This window comes from Chanodichthys erythropterus, chromosome 21 (genome assembly GCF_024489055.1).
Source record: "Chanodichthys erythropterus isolate Z2021 chromosome 21, ASM2448905v1, whole genome shotgun sequence".
NCBI classification, from domain to species: domain Eukaryota; kingdom Metazoa; phylum Chordata; class Actinopteri; order Cypriniformes; family Xenocyprididae; genus Chanodichthys; species Chanodichthys erythropterus.
In genome coordinates, this window is record NC_090241.1 from 28,273,002 (window position 1) to 28,290,640 (window position 17,639).

At 39.0% G+C, this 17,639-nt stretch overlaps 1 protein-coding gene across 13 annotated transcripts in view; it reads right to left on the reverse strand.

Annotated features, from left to right (window-relative positions):
* Positions 1 to 17,639, reverse strand: part of foxp1b (forkhead box P1b) — a 212,266-nt gene that overhangs the window by 46,650 nt on the left and 147,977 nt on the right. For 11 of the 13 annotated variants that reach the window (XM_067373136.1, XM_067373137.1, XM_067373134.1 and 8 more), the window contains 2 exons: positions 3,238 to 3,375; positions 2,033 to 2,125 (listed from right to left, as the gene is read on the reverse strand). In XM_067373136.1, coding sequence (XP_067229237.1) covers positions 2,033 to 2,125; positions 3,238 to 3,375 — 231 coding nt within the window. Of the gene's footprint in view, positions 1 to 2,032; positions 2,126 to 3,237; positions 3,376 to 6,794; positions 7,158 to 17,639 lie in introns of those variants that run through there. The other 2 variants (XM_067373135.1, XM_067373133.1) reach the window with 2 other exon arrangements.

Sequence of the window (17,639 nt, forward strand, 5' to 3'; positions counted from 1 at the left end):
AACCTAACGCCAGCCCGGCATAGCGAATGGGAGGTTAACTCGGAGTGGCACGCGAGAGAGGCGAGAACAGAGCAGATGACAACATGATCCAGACTGACGCTGGCAGGCCCTTTTATTGCCTCGCCTCCAATCCAAAGTTAAAAATCTTTGAAAACCTAAGAAATTTTGTTGTCTTTTAAATAAAAGAGGCACAAAGCAGCAGCGGGGGGTTATTGTCTGACCCCCGTGGGGGGAGTCGCTGCAACAATTCCTATTCCATCTTTTGATGGCTGCGCGAGAGAAAGCCGAAGGAGGGGGAGAGAGGGAGCGCGCGCGAGAGAAAAACACGCACAGACGGAGGAGAGCCTCTCGAGGGCTGCATCAAATTCCTGTGATCATACATAATACTCTTTAAAATGGTGTTTTTCTTCCTGTTCGTCACGTTCCATTCAGCTGATCAATTGTTTCTCCTTTTGACGGTGCCACCCTCCTTTTTTCAACCCCCCTCCCATTCTAGAGTTCCCTTCCCCTCATCTGTCCTTCTAACACGAGAAAGGGAAAGAGAGAGATAGAGAGAGAGAGAGAGAGAAAGAGTGACAGCTTCTGTCAGAGGCAAGAGAAACAATCCTGTCGCATTGATTTATGGAGGCAACACACCACAACTTGTCCAAACTGAAGCCCCCAGTTCATTAATTAGCGAGCTGGGGGACTTTGAAGTAAGCATGTGAGAGTGTGTGTATGGCTGTGTGTGTGTGTGTGTGTGTGTTTTTTACAACATTCGCCTTCATTTATACGCTCTCTCCGGTTACAGAACGAATCTCTCGGTGGGGAAGTTAAGAAGTGAAACTTTGATTGTCTTTGAACTGCTTTTGACCGCATAATAATCGCTTCTTTTGTCCAGAGCATTGCCTTATCCTGCTGTCATTAGAGCAGCTAGAAACACAGCTGGTGATACGGCCTTAAAATGAAGGATGAGAGAAAGACAAAGAGGTAGAACTCTTCAGATATACAACAACTGTGCTGTGCCATATTTCTGTCAACGGGGAAACCTCATGTGCCCTTCAATCTGTTCATATTGTACATTTATATATAAATACACAGACAACTCATAAAAGGATCTATACAGATTCTGCAGTCAGATTCTCTGCAGAATCCCAATGACCATTGAAATTCTCCCAAATGTTTGTTTATTAAATATTTTGGCCAATAAGTACCTTCAGATTGATTTAATACATTTAACTTTGACAAAATTGCCAAATAAGCATGGAAAAATACAGAGAAAAATACTGGGCCAATTCTAACAATGTGTCCTAACCAAGTTTGTGGTTTTTTGTCCTCGGACACTGAATAGGAAATATGAAGCGACGCAATCACAGCCAATCAAAATATTCACTACCATTCAACATTTTTGGGAAAAAGAATATTAAAAAAAAAAAGAAAGAAATGCTGTTCTTTGCAACTGTTTTCTATTCTTCAAAAATTCCTAAAAATTGTATCAAGGTTTCCACAAAAAATATTAAGCAGCACAATATAAGAAATGAGCACCAAATCAGCATATCCGAATGATTTCTGAAGGATCATGTGACACTGAAGTCTGGAGTAAGGGCTGCTGAAAATTCAGCTTTGCCATCACTGGGATGAATTTCTTCAAAATAAATTAAAATAGAAAATATTTTTGTATTTATTTTTTCCCCCAAATCTAGTGTATATATTGGTGTCTAGTTATCTAGAGCATGACTTTGGACCAATGAGATAATGCAGGGGCGACGTCACAGAAACAGATCAATGTTTTATCTTGCGACTGGTTAGTACAAGAACTCTAATTAAATTAAAAAAAGGTTTTAGCATTCTTGCATTATAGTGTTACAATCGGTTAGGATGCGGTGTAGAAATACAAAAGCAGGACAGGGTTCTTCCCATTGTCAAAACTCAAGATAAGACGACATAGTGGCACTGGAATGATCTGTTGGTGGGAAACAGCTGCTGGATGCACTGGGGGCAGGTAATGAACACCAGGGCTGAGAGTGTGTGTAAAGTAATGCAGTCAGCATACCTCTTTACTCTGCTGTTTGCTGCCATGCTGCTGCTGGATGAGCTGAAGGTGGAGTTGTTCTTGCTGTTTCTTGTAGAACTCCTGGAGTTGCTGCTGCAAAGTCACACAGTCATAAATTAAAGATGCCTCTTCTATACTTCTTCTGCTGTGTTTTATTTATTTTCCCCGGAAGACCAACATAATATTACAAAACAGATTATTTCCCCTACACTGATTCTTAGAATTAAAAGAGTATAGTACCTTTAATACGTCTATATATGTACTGTAAAATACTTAAAAAATCTTCTACATCAACATACGTGTAGCATAATACTATTTTTGTCATTTCTAAATGACTGTGAAAATGAATGAATGGTAATAAGGAAGGAATTTTGTGCTGTGAACTCTTGTGACTCTTGGTTCAAAACCATATAGAAAATCCTGTTCTTAATGATATATGACCTTTACATTTCAAATATTCTGAGAATCAGGAAGAAGCTTCAGTCAGAAAAAAAATCTTCATTATGTATGTTCAGAATGTGTGGAATTCTTTGAGTCACACATCACAGTTTTACCAAACTGTGTATATTGCTTTACTAATACATACATGACATATCCTCTTTGTTTGTCATATAGATTGAGCAACAGTTAAGACAGTCGAAAGGGAGGGATGTACTGTATGTTCGATTCATTGAAAGAGAAATTAATTGTAGGGCATCATATACTTAGTAATTATAGTTTCAGCTCAAAAATTTGATTGGATGAGCCACGTTTGAAGACAAAATGGTTGAAATTTGCACAAGACTAACATATTATGATTTTTTAATCATAATAAAAAATTTAATTAATGCAAAACTAGCTATAACTTGCCCTAAGAATCACTGTGATTATTAATAAAAAAATATTATTAATAATGACAACATCATCTTTTATCATATTGCTGTTGTTGCTATTTTATTATATATACTATTATAATAGATTATGACTATAATACATTATATCTTAATATATTATATTCCAAACTGTTTATTCAAATAATTAATACATTTAATTATATATTGGCACATGGGCGCATTGTGACGCATGGATCCTCATGGCTTATTGTTTTATTATTTAATTCAAATTCTTGTATTGTCATAGTGTTGGTTAAAGCATAAGTATTATTCGAGACATTCAAACAGAAGGAATATATACGGTATAAAACAGAACGAGAGCAAGTACTGTACCTGCTGTAACATCAGTGCTTGTTGTTGTTGCAGTAACAGCTGGAGCTGCTGGGGGCTCAGAACTTGGTGTTGGAGGATTTGCTGCATCTGCTGAGGAGTTATGACCTGTGGTGTCATCATAGCAACAGAAACTGGGACCTACACAAACACAGAAAGAGGACGAACATATGAATACAATGGCAATCGGATAATACACTAAAGATAACACATGTCACATGTCCTATCAGTAGCCTGTCACCAGATGAATGTGCTATGAGATCAAGATCCATTTCTCAAAAACCACCTGAGGAGCTTTCAGAACCAGTGATACGAGAAGCCAAAGCTGCACTGACTGATGGGAGACTGACAGATACAAAGAGAAAACTCATACACACACACACACACAAACACACTCGAACAACCAAACAGCGTCCCCATCATCAAACGTCCCACTCCAGTGACAAGGCCACTGGCCATTATTCTGGAGTGCCGTCCATGTTTTGCTTGTGACTGTGTGAATACGTTTTGTATTATCATTTTTTTCATGATTGTTTTCTCCCCTCTTCATCAGCGTGAAGCGTCTTGTCCCTGCGATACTTCACTAAAATGGGTCACAACTCTCACGGTGTACCATTTCGTTGTGTACATAAACTTAAAATCGCTGAATATCAATTAACATGAATGTAACCGTGTCAGTGCAGGATGTGTTGTCGACTGCGTTCTATTGTTAGTTTGTCAAAACAATTTTTTGCGTACAGAAAAAAAAATGTCCCTCTCTAAAAAAAATACATGAAAACAACACATTAAAGGGCACACAAACAAGCTCAAGCAGAATAAAAAGGGTGCACATATTATGGCCAGAAAAGAAAATGACGTGTGATGACATTGAGAGGGTCCTCGTGCTGTTGACAGGGGTCTTTAATTAGAGGAGAGGCTGTGTGAATACAGTACACGAGTGTGTCTCAGTGTCAGCCTTTTTCTATGATACGCCGTGCCATTAAAATCTCCTTTGTGACATTGGGTGACAAACCACGTCTGTGCTGAACTTGATAGCGGCGGGCATTTGCAACTGTTAACATATCCCCAGCGTGTTTTAGCGAGCGTGTGCGAGATCGCAGATGTATGTCTCACATCTGCTCCTGATTGTCCAGACATCAGGGCGACAGTTTCCCTCCACCAAGGTTACCCCAATTGCATCTCTGATTCAAAACCGCTGACAAGCGTTTGAATTTGTCACATCTTGATGAATCTGTTCCCTCTGTAAGGGGCGTGGCTAACTTCCACATTGCCTCCACCCATTTCAAATTAATCTAAATATAACAACAAAAAAACAAAACACCTTGAATGAAGTTCCTAAATACATGCAATGTCACAAAGACGGGGTTGAATTTGTTATAAACTCGTCACCAAAATGGATATGTGGTGCTTGGAATCAAAGTTGAACACATAAGCAGGCGCCCCAACACACGGTTGTTACGTCTTAATATGCGGCCCATTTTTCACTTGGCTTAGCGCACCATTTGCATAGGCTGCACCCCTTGATTTCTTCATTTCACAGTCATTATGCACTCATGTCCTTATTTCTCAGCGCCACTAATTTTGATGAACTATTCTGAAGGTCAGAGAGGCAGACGAGTGGGTGGTGAGACAATACGAGCGAAAACACACAGACAACACCAGAGGCATGTTTGAAATCCTTGCCAATTTGGTCAGTTTATAATTGCCAATTTGGATGTTTCCGATTTTGTGGTAACAGTTGAAAGTTTGAAAGAGAAACTGATTTTTTTATTAAATTTACTTACGAATTTGATTTAATCAGACTTAAATTTTCTACAAAATATAAACACAAACATTTACACTTGGCAATAAAATGGACTTGCTGATTTGGACATAATTTTTATTTCACATTTTTTGTTCTTGTAAAATTTTCATAAATGTTTTGAGAAAAAAAAAAAAAGTAAGCTTTGAACATTTTTTTTTCTTAATTCCAAATAAAGGCTTACAACTTAAACACAAACATTACAACTTGTATTAAACTTTGTTTTTATGAGTTATTTTTTTCTTTTGTACATTTCTGAAAAAAAAAAAAAAAAAATCTTAACTGAAATTACCAAACAAAAAATTTTCTAATATACTAACATATTTAATTTGCATCTTTATATTTTTTTTTGTAAAAGGTGGAACTGTACTCGAAACATAAATTTAGTTCCAACTACCAAATAAAGACTTTTAAACGTCTGATGCAAACGTAAAAGCTTTGTAAAAATCTAACCACTAAACATTTACTAACTTCTCAGGGCACAACAAATTACAAAGCCAGCCTGTTCCAATTAAACCCTTTATATCCACACCTTAAGAGACACACTGACACCAGCTTCACACCCTCATTTACTGTATGTGTGTGTGTGTGTCTCCACTTCTACCAAACCTCAGCCCTAGCGGAAAGGCTATTACAGCTCACATTTTACTGCCCATTACCACTGAGGTCATTAGTGGAGAGAGGGATGGGCCTCCTCTTAACCTATTGATCATTGTAACTACTAGCATTTAATCCGCTGGTGAATGAGCTGGAATCTCTTTAAGACAGGCCTGCCGCAGAAGAGAAGCACTTCAGCTGAAAAATATCATCCTGGCCACTATATCAGCAGCACTTAAGAGGAGTGAGGGATACCGCTGCTTACTGCTCAGAGCTGTTCGCTCTTCTCCTCTGGCCGTAATTGTGGAAGTGTGCGGAATGAAATTATGAATTGTGGTAAATGGCCATATCACTTGATAAGAGGTGAGGAAAGAACAAATACATATTTCAAGCCATCTCATAATGAAAGCGCTATGAGATAAAGCATATATCTGGTTAAACGAGATAAACGAGGAATTTTATGAATGCATATTTCAGCCGTCATGTGGACAGCGTTAAAGAGCACAAGACTTGTTTGCTAAGAAAGGGAGAGAAAGAATTGTTAAGAAAGAAAGAAAGTGAGCAAACTTGAGAAAGCTGACGGTTATGAATTTCACTGTGGAGAGGTGTAGGCCAGGTGTGAGTGCACATTAACATACACACAGAAAGTGTAACATACTCAAACAGCTGCTATGTGACTGTAGGCAATGTGCTAGCGCAGGCCTGCTGTCCACAGGCCCTACCCAAACTACACACACACACACACACACACACACACACACATCATACGCTGTACACTCAACATTCACATGCCAACACATGCAAACATCTGCAATCTGCAAAAAATAATAAGTGAGCCTGACACGTAATGTTTTAAAATAAAAAAATATTAAAAACTCCAAGAAACTGTTAAATGTAAAAAAAAACAAACATGCATACAAATGTAAAAAAAGATGAATATTAAAAGAGAAAAAAAAAAAAAAATACAAAAAGCTAAAGTAGATTAATGTAACAAAAGAAACAAAATGTAAAATAGGTAAAATGTAACAAAAAGATCATTTAAAAAATATTATGTAAAATATATATCAATTTTAATTTCTTTTCCTCTTCAATCAGACATAAAAGTGCAAACATTTGTGGGTTAAAATTAACGATTAAGTATAATGTTATTATTATTTTTTACTTGAAGGTGTTGAATCGCAATGTAAATGATGCCAGCTGGAAGAATGTACTGGACGCAGCTGCGGATCCAGCTCATTTGAGCCTGGCGCTCAAATCCACCGTCCAGTTCATCTTCAGCCCATGACTATGAGCAGGAAACGGCATCCAAAAATACGGCTCTAACGAGGAAACATCTGACACACATCTGACAAACCTCAGAAACACTGATACTGACTTAATGAAGAACGCATTCTTCCTGAGAGAGCAAAATGTCATGCACGGAGAGAACGAGAGAAAGCGGGAAAGAGAGATAGGCAATTAAGATGAAGAGTGAAGGGGGGCAACTTCAATCAGAGCGTCTCATACATTGAACTGGCCGTACGGAAACAGGTTGCAAAGAAAGAAAGAAAGAAAGAAAGAGGGCAGAAAAAAAAAAAAAAAGAAAATCAAATTTTAATGCTAGCTCCCTGGTGTCATCTTGTTTTGTCAGGACATCAAATAGAATTGAGAAGTACAAAATAACAAGCCCTTGAGAAATCAGAGGAGGTTTGGTCTGTTTGAAGCCTCTTGGTTTACCTTGTCCGGAGAAATACGGAATAGCATTGTCCGTACGCTCATTTGACACGGCGTGCCGTGAAAAAAAAAGGATTTCCTATTATGTGGATTCTGTAATTATTCATTTGAATGTACAACTTTAATTTCTAGAATTGTTTTTCTTTTTCCAAAATTTCCATTTCCATTCCTAATGTAATAAATGGAGATATTCTTGTCTAATATTAATGCATTCATGAAAACATGCATGTACTATTATTATTATTATGAAACAAACAAACAAAAACAAACTCTAGAGCTGAAGCATAGATATATTCATCTCTCCAGCCGCTTCTGAATGGTGAATAATTCCTTTCCCTCTTCCTCGCTCTGGCTCTCGCGCAGCCCGTTTACAGTTCACATAAACAGGATAATCATAGTCACATTTTCTGCCCATTTACTGAGCAGATTTTGTGGGGGGAAAGCGGCCCATTCAAGGCAACTGTAAAAACAAAAATCCAGATTGCACTTTAATTAACTTCTAAACCACAAACAAACAAGTTCTCAGCAGAGCTGGCCCGGTCTGCCGTAAAACAAACAAGCAGGGGCGAAGGAGAGCATGAGGTTCAGCTTTGCCTTTCCCACACTAACTAAACCCCACTGCAGGTGGGTGTCCCGAAGGGGTGGACCATCAGCCCCAGGACCCTCTGGGGATGCTCACTTAATCTTGCACACAAACTGAGGGTGAGTGCATTATGGATGTGGCACGGGCATGTGTCGTGCCTTGATGTGTTGCCTGGGATTCAAGCACAAAAAATAAACACACAATCACACAAACTAACCCTTTTTTTTTACTGATTTTTCCTCACAATGAAAACAGCATATTGAATTCATATTTAAAGTTTTATATTCAATATCCTGACCCTTGACATCTACTGCTTTCAAGTCCTCCTGGGAAGTACCTACTTATGAGTTCAGAAATTACGACGTGCTGTGCGCTCAAGTGATTGTGGTCAGAATTAAATGCATGCTTTGGGCAAATTCATAGTTATTTTTCCAGTTTTCACTTCCCAACAAAGACAGCTTTGTTTAGTTCTTGTACCACTAAATAAAGAGCAAAGGATGTACATTAAATGTACTGTAAAATTTATTTAATGTTTATCCAACACAACTTACAAATGAGGAACATCACAAGCAACTTATAAAAAATATTTCAAATGTATTGTTATTAATTTTTTTTTTTTTAACTTTTTAAATTAAATATTTATTCTTGTGCTGCCACAAAGAATTATAGGACATATTTCTGGTTAATTAAAAGCTAGACTAAATTAGTAATATTTTTCTTTGCAAGCCATTCCAACTATTCTTCATCAACAGTTTACAACATGTTTTACAATTACAGTTTATAATCAAATCCCAATTTTCTACCACCATGATTCTTTACTAACATGTTCCCAAAACATTTTCCCACTGGTAAATATGACATTGTGGTAGAGATTTCGTAAAAACAACCTTACAGACATGACTGGCAGCAATAATCATTTTGAACCTCAACACAACCCCAGGTGACCCTTGACGTGACTCTCCTCACACACACTAAAACAAGACCGCTGAACGTCTCCCGCTCAACTCAGTCTGACATGTGCCATTAAAAACAATGGTGTCGACAAACTCCCTTCGACCACTTTACACCTAACCTCCCCCTCCCCCCCCTCGCTCTACTCATCCCGCTGATATGATTTATGGTTTACCAGCTCAGCGAGGTTACGCAACGTCGCGCATGCCTTCAGATGTGTTATTGGAGTCGGTGGAGATTTAATTAAGATCACAGTCGCACAAATCCCCCTCAAATTGAGAATTTACTCGAGACAATGGTCGTCACATCCTCGCATGGGAGAGGTCTCATTCTGCACAACGCCAAACGACAATAACGCTAATCCTTGTTTCCATGACATCACATGAAGGTTTTGGTAAATTGCGATTTGTGTTTTGATCAGCCACGTTGTGATGTTTGTTGTCAGGGTTGATTATTGTTGAGTGGAAGATACTGTTAGCATGTGGCAAGAGCTAATATGCACAAAGAAGACATAAACAAGTTTATCTTTGTTGTAATTTATGAAATAAATCAATTTTTTCTAAATATTTCTATCAAATCTAATCTAAATCTGCAGTAAAATTAGTTTAGAAAGTAAAAAGTTGCAGATGTGTGAGTCGAGGAAGAAGCCGCAACCTTTTTTTGCTGTATATCATAAAATTGTCTTTCAGAGCAATTTGTCACTTCCCTGCTCTTTCCTGAGAGGATGCTCACCTGGTGTGCTTTCTGGAAACAGTGTAGGAGAAAAGGAAGAACAAATGCATCTATATATAAAAAAAAAAGTTTTCTTTCTTTATCTTTTTCGTCTGTGGGAGAATGAAGGAAAAATACAACAGAAAAGAACAGCTGGCAATGCCGTGTGTCATCACCAAAGTATTCTCGATTCTTACCACATAATATAGAGCAAGATGTCTGTGAAAGAGGTCAGTCACATGAACGACTGACCAGATAACCCCCCTCCCCTACTCTTTTTTTCCCTCTCTTTCTTGAGAAAAAAAAAAAAAAAACCTTTCCTATGGGAAATATCTATTCAACACACACACACACAGTTAGCTTGTTCTCCAGTCTCAAGTAAACACACACGTGAATATTCTCTCACACACCAACATTGTTGTCGCCACTAATACACGCCGAGCGGTAGAAATGACAGGTGTTGGCAGGCTCACGGCCTGTCAGGGTACAACATAAATGCGGTTCGGCCCCAGCCAGAGCGGACCCTAATGCACTACTAATGAACAATAAATCAAGTCTGATTACAAACTGTCAGCCCAATCAGCTCTCACGCTTTCTAAACGAAGGGGCCCGGTGGTCACAGCTGTGCGGCATTACCCTCCGCGAGGCTCCCTGTTTAGCCTTTACTTTCCACACATCCAGTCGTTACCTCTCCCGTCCTCTCCTGCCATCCTTGTACTGAAGCCTAATTCCCAACCTTCACAATCATTCCCTTCTAAATAATGACAACAACCAGAAATTTGTGTCCTAATTATCTCATATCAGCATTTAAATCATTTGCTTTAATAATCAAAGAAAATAACAGCCCTCAAATCCAGTAGAGGAGAGTGTCAAAACTTTGCCATAGTTTCAACGAACACACTACTGGCATGTGCACGGTCACACTCACACTCTCGTGCACACACACACACACACACACACACTAGGGCCCACGACACAAGTGTCAAATCGGAGAGTGTTCCTGCCCCTTTCTAAATGTGGGTAACCGTGAAGGGGAACAGAACCCCCCAACACACACACACACACACACACACACACACACACACACACACACACACACACACACACACACACACACACACACACACACACACACACACACACACACACACACACACACACACACACACACACACACACAACCAGCAAGCACCTATTTTCACAAGAATGCAATACAAATCTAAACAATCTAACTTAAAATATAATCATTGCATAGCAAGTGCAATCTTAACCTTTCTACAACTGAAAAAAGCTGCACAAGTTTCTGCATAACTAAAAAGTCTTTAACTAAAAACATATATGTACAGCACTACAGAATAACATTTACCAAAAGCCTCATATTAAAATCCTGCGCTTGTAAACTGCAAGTGAGAGGAGAAGCTTCAAACATCAACTTGTAATCGCATCACAGTGTTTACACGTCACCTAACCAACCAGCATGATAGAAACAAATACAAACAGCATGCAGAGAAATCAGCCTCTTTTCCTTTTCCCCTGGACCTAATGCATTGTTAAAACTTTTCTACGGCAACAGAAACAGCTCTTTCATTGAAAAATTACAGAATCAATCATATTGACAAACCTGACAAACTCCATTTGGCTGGCAGGGTAAACAGAGTGAAGCTGGGCCGTTTGGAGGATCGCGGAAGATGAGAAGACACGAGTCGCGGAGCGGAGAGGGAGAGAGAGCGAGAGAGAGGGAGAGAGAGAGAGAGGGAGAGAGAGGCGTTTACAGCGAGCGTGTGCGTGTGCTGCCGCGTCTCGAGCCTTTTTCCCGGGGATATGGACAGATTGCACGCGCAAGGTTGCTCCCTAGCTGACAAGATACAAAACTATCCAATCAACCACGCCCTTTCTCCACCAATCACAAGCAGCCCTCTAAACATAATCAATTCAAATGGGGACACAAGCAGCGGCAGGGGCCGCCGCAGGCCGTGTGTGTGTGTGTGTGTGTGTGTGTGTTTGGAGGTGGGGGGGGCAGGTGAAGCAATGCCTTTGTGTGGGACCCTATTAAAAAAAAAAAGAAAGAGAGAGAGAGAGAGGGAGAGAGAAGGGGAGTGAGAGAGAGAGAGAACAAAAAGAACCTAAACAAAACAAAAAGAAAAAAGCAGCACAGTTGATGGCAGTTAACCCTTTGACCCTAGTAAAGGTTTTGTCCATGCTGGTGAAACAATGGAAGAGTGAAGAAAAGAAACCCTTTAATTAAACAACAGATAAGCAAACACTATCTGACAGAGAGAAAGAGAGAGAGAAACAGAGAGCATCTGCAAGTTGTTATTGTTCTTATAAAGTGGAATTGTTTATAGTAACACAAGCTTGGCTCTTCATTTTAATAAGAAAAAAGGGAAGATTTAGTTTTTCTTTTTTTATTTTAAGCATATAAATGACAGTTGTATAAAATGTAAAATATTTTTTTTTTCATAATTTTTTAATATAAAATTTTATGATAAATCTAATATTTCTCAAACACTTTAAAGTGTACATTTTAATCTATTTGATCAGAGACAAACCTTAAATATTGAAAAGGTTGCTGTTTCAATTCACAGACTGACTGTGTGTGTGTGTTCAATTCACAGTCTAACTCCCATCCAAATCCACTAATTTCCACAACATAAAATAACACACACCGCGGCTCCACTTCTGCTGTGAACGGTTAGAACATAAGTGCTCAGAGCTAGCAAGTGATTAAAACATCACCACCTTCTCACACTTTTTTTTTTTTTTATTAAAAAGAGGGAAAAACACAGAAAAGTTGCTTCGCCCTCTACTGGTAAATTTTATATTATACATTCAAAAACCAAGGCTAAACTTACTGCCTTAGTCAATAGTTTTTACAAATGTTTTACAATTAGAATATTAGCATTTCTTAAAAAAAAAAAAAAAAGCTCCTGCACGTAATAAAAATATATTTAGGCAAGATAAAAGTAATATTTATATTTTGCATTATGTAAATAATACATGTAATACATGAAGGATTATAAAAATGTTGAAAAAATAAAATATAACGGTTGAGACAATAAAAAAAAATAAGTAAAAAAAACACACAAACATATACATATACACATATTATATACATATACACACATTATATACATATACACACATTATATACATATACACACACACATATATATATATATATATATATATATATATATAAATTACTAAAGTTAGTAAATAAATTAATACCCTTATAAAAGTAATAACCTTATAAGAAAATATTGTGCTAGTATCACATAATAAATCATACCATTGACACAAATAACAACAGAATAATTATCATATTCCCGTAGCGGAATTTATGTTGCATATGTCTAAAAAACATTGCAGTGTCATAGTTTGTGGAACAGTAAACAACAGTTTCTGTAGTCTATCAGAGACTGACTGTATTAATTACTGATGAGTTAAAAGTCTATACATGATGTACCTTAGTGAATAATTAAATACTTCATTGTTTCTCTGGCAAACACTCTCAGAAGTGCGCACATTGACACACTTATATAAAACACACACATGCTCAAGCAAGGGCAAAAAGGCAAGCAGCCGTGCAAGTATGCACACATATCGCATACAGCCGCACATATGAACACACACAAGCACACACACTTGGCCGTACCCCCTCTCCCATGCCGTTTCCCCTGGGCAGAATGTCGGCATATTCTCAATAAAACACCTTCTTAGCAGTAATAGGCCACTGTTCTCATTTCACTGCTCCCAAAGGGCTCATGATAAATTTAGCAGACATACAGTTCAAGCCTCCTCCTCTTGTCTCTCTCTCTCGCTCTCTCTCCATCTATCTGTGCTGTGTTCGGGCCTGTACGCCATAATTACCCATACTCTTTCTATCCAAGCCGTCTAATAGATCTTGCTGTTTATTCACTCCATCACTTTGTGAGTCACAGAACCAACACTATTCATTTATGTCTTGTTACAGATAATTGGAAAGCACAGGTTGACTCCTTTGCAAGACTGACACACAAACAATAACGCGCTCCGTCTCAGATCAGCTCCGCGGTTCCCTGTATGACTGTCAGGGTGACACAGGGCCAGGGGGGAAACTGATCCCAGATAAGTATTTGCAGTAACCTGCTTGAGTTTAGCATTTGAACCGCACAGTCATACAAATCCTCTCGTGAAGAGTCATCACAAAACCACTACAGACGTGACGGGTTCTAGTACTACTACTATGACGAGATATCTTCGTTCAAAGACCTTTTGCGCGGGTCTAAATAAATTCATTGGTAGCGCTGTCCTGTGACTAAATGTAATCTGTTGTTTACTTAAACAGGGTTTAGCAGAACAGGTGTGATGTTAACAGAAAACAGCTGGTGCTGTGGGCAACAACCTTCGTTTTGAAGGACCAACCACGCACACACACACACACACACACACATCTTGAATGTCACTTCTATTAATGAATGAGCAGAGACCAAACAGTCATCTCTGACCTCTGACTATCATGACGGCAGCAGTTTCAGTACAGTATGTGTGCGGTGTTGATATTTGGCAAAGGTAATGAGGGAACAGACAATCACTACAGAAGCCGCAAACTGAAACGATTATATGTGCACTTAGCAATTTGCACTATGACAAAAGCTGTTTAATATAGAGAAGATCCTGTCTGATTATTTCTGTGCTGATACGCAAGTGAAGTGTTCCACCACGGTCTGTGCTTCACTGTGGCTTTGACTTCAGTCAAAACATGAGCTTTTGTTGGTGATGTTCGACATAAATGAAGTGGGTGGGGGAACGTTGTTTTCTTTATGTGCTATTGTGATTGATTCAGAGTGTGTCCTTTTTTTGAGTCAGACACTATTTTTGGAGGCGTCATCAAAACATTTCGATCAGAGGAAAGAAACACAAAATCTTAAGAAACAAGTTACCATATTTGAACAGTGAACTATTTGCTGTAAAAACAAACAAACAAACAAAAAAAAGTTTCATTTCTTTGTTGTTCGTTTTTTTTTTTTTTTTTTTGCATTTTAAATAAAATATAAAAAAATGTTGAACTACATATATTAGGGCTGCTCTGAATTAAAGATTCCTATTAAAGGTTCACAGAGAGAGATGACAGAAAGGTGATCTGTTTGCTCTCATTATTTTACAAAAGCACAACGTTTTGTTGGTATTGTGAGTGCGCACAAATAAAAGTAGACTCTTTACAGATTCAAAAGATGTATTACTCTTATCTGTATGACCAAAAATGACAGTATTTTAAGTGCAAGTGATCACACCGGCGCCTCCATGTTAGCTGTCATGCAGTAAGCGCGCTTTCACACTCTGCACAAACACTTGAATAGCCCACATTTTTCTAGATTAACGTTAAAGGTGCTAAAGAGGATGTTTTGTTTTATACATTTTTGCAATATTACTTGAAACGGTCTTTACTAACTGATAAAAGACTATTTATTAGGTGCACTGAAAGGAATAATATTAATATACATCATCTGTGCACGAGGTAGGGCCTTAAAAACATCAGCCAATCATTTACGCGATCATCGCATAAACGATTGGCCCTCTGGCCTGTCAATCACTGCCATGACGTTCCTTGTGAGAGACGAGCGCGGATGCGCGCTCCAGTAACTTTCCACACTCCACAGGCGCCGCATGCAATGTTTTTGTCCAGAGACAGGAGTAACAACTGCAGATTATGAGTTACCTGCGGTGAGTCCGACATAATGAATCCACTAACACGACACAGCGAATGCCGGTGGTAAACACTCGTGTTCCAATACGAGTGTTTACGAGTTTTGGGAGGCGTTCCTTCGAAGGAGGGGGGTTGTTCTTACGCATGCGCTCATTTCAAAAACTCAGTAACAGTCTTTGGTTTCTCAGTCGACAAAAAGATCCTCTTTAGCACCTTTAAAGCGATCGGCCATGTAAAGTTGCTACTACTTGCATGTTTCAGGTGATTATCCATACTTGAGGTAGATGAATGATAGGTGAGCATTTGGATTTCGTGCCTGATGTACTGTAATTTCGCCACTTCCTGTGGATTTTAGCGACTAATAAAATTTTGGTATTAACATACATTATTTTGGCCCTAATGTATGTTAATACCACATACAGGGGTTGGCCAATGAAACAGTATATAGTGTAGGGCCAATATAGTGTTGGAGGTTTCATGTCTATATATGCTCAGCCTAGTGGTCAATCTTCACTGATTTTACATTCCATCGATAAGAGCAGAGTGTGAAGGTTGAGCAGAGCAATAGCACAGCTTTACATAAAATATTGCAATCCACACAACATAATGGAAAACATATCAGAGTTCAAAGGAGGACAAACTGTTGGTGGGCATCTTGCTGGCTCTTCTGTGACCAGGAGAGCAAGTCTGGTGTATCAAGAGCTATGGTATCCAGTGTAATGTAAGCATTCTACCAGGATGAACCGCATCCAACAGGAGTAACTGTCGGCACAAGAGGAAGCTGTCTGAAAGGGATGTCCAGGTATTAATCCAGATTGTATCCAAAAAACCTAAAACCACAACTGCCCAACTCACTGCAGAATTAAATCTGCACCTCGACTCTTCTGTTTCCATCAAAAGAGTTAGTTGGGAGCTAGACAGAGTCGATGTTCATGGTCTGGCTGCTATAGCCAAACCTTTGTCACTCATGCCAATGCCAAATGTTGGTTTCAATGGTGCCAACAGTGCAAATCTTGGGCTGTGGACATTGTGAAACATGAATTGTTTACTGATGAGTCCACCTTCACTGTCTTTCCCACATCTGTGGACGTTACAGTGCAGGGAAGCCCCAAAGACGCTTAACAGCCGAACTGTTGCTGCCCAGAATGAAGCACAGGGGTGGATCAGTGATGGTCTGGGCTGCGATATCATAGCATTGCCTACTGTGCTTGATAGGCACATCACTGCCAAGGACTACCGAGCCATTCTGGAGGACCATGTGCACCCAAACATTGTACCCTGAAGGGGGTGCCATGTATCAGCATGATAATGCACCAATATACACAGCAAGAATTGTGACAGAATGGTTTGTTGAACTTGAAAGTGAAGTTAAACATCTCCCATGGCCTGCACAGTCACCAGATCTGAATATTTTTGAGCCACTTTGAGATATTTTGGAGGAGAAAGTCCGGAAACGTTTTCCTCCACCAGTATCACGTAGTGACCTGGCCACTGTTGTGGAAGAGGAATGGCTCAAAATCCCTCTGGCCACTGTAAAGGATTTGTATTTGTCATGTCAAAGACAAATTGTTGCTGTATTTGGTCACAAAAGGAGGCCCTACACCATCTTTTAATCTTAAATGATATATCACAAATAAAATATTAAGGTAAGGTATCTATATTAATGTATTCATTATATATTCTGACATCGTCAGAGATCAAAGAATACATTTACTGGCATTCTAAATGAGTCAGCCAAATGCAAGCGAACATCTTTGCTTTACCAAACTCAGCTGACCTTTCCAAACAAAGCAGCACTAGGCCACAGCAGGGTATTTTAACATCTGTAATAAACATAAACCAACACCATATGTGTTTTGTCTACACTTAATGACAATTTTAATACTTCAGAAAAAGAAAAAAATATATAAGAAAAACAGAGTGAGAGAGAAAGAGCTCAACTACTAAAAGTAGTTAAACATACACACAGATCACAGTAGCCCATATTCCTCAGTCCCAAGCATCTCATGCTAACCGCTGACAACTGTCAGTTCTCCAGTGAACCCACAGGCCGTCAGATGTGGCTTCACACAAGAGACTTCACCAAGCTTCTCGTATAGCTGTTAGTGTTTTGGAGTCTCAAATACGACCTATATACATCTCCCTGCAGGACAAATGAATCAGTCCTAGCAACACGGACCACACATCTGCATTCCGGGGTGGAAAATGAATGAAAAGATGGAAAGATTTGAGGGATGAGGGGAGAAGGGGAGGAGACAAGAAGAAGGGGATGGCGGGCGGCTCGGGGGGAGAAAAGAAACATGACTGAAGTGAAAAGGTCTCCAAAATGGCACTGTTGCTTTAAGGTTTGGCGCTCGGAGTTG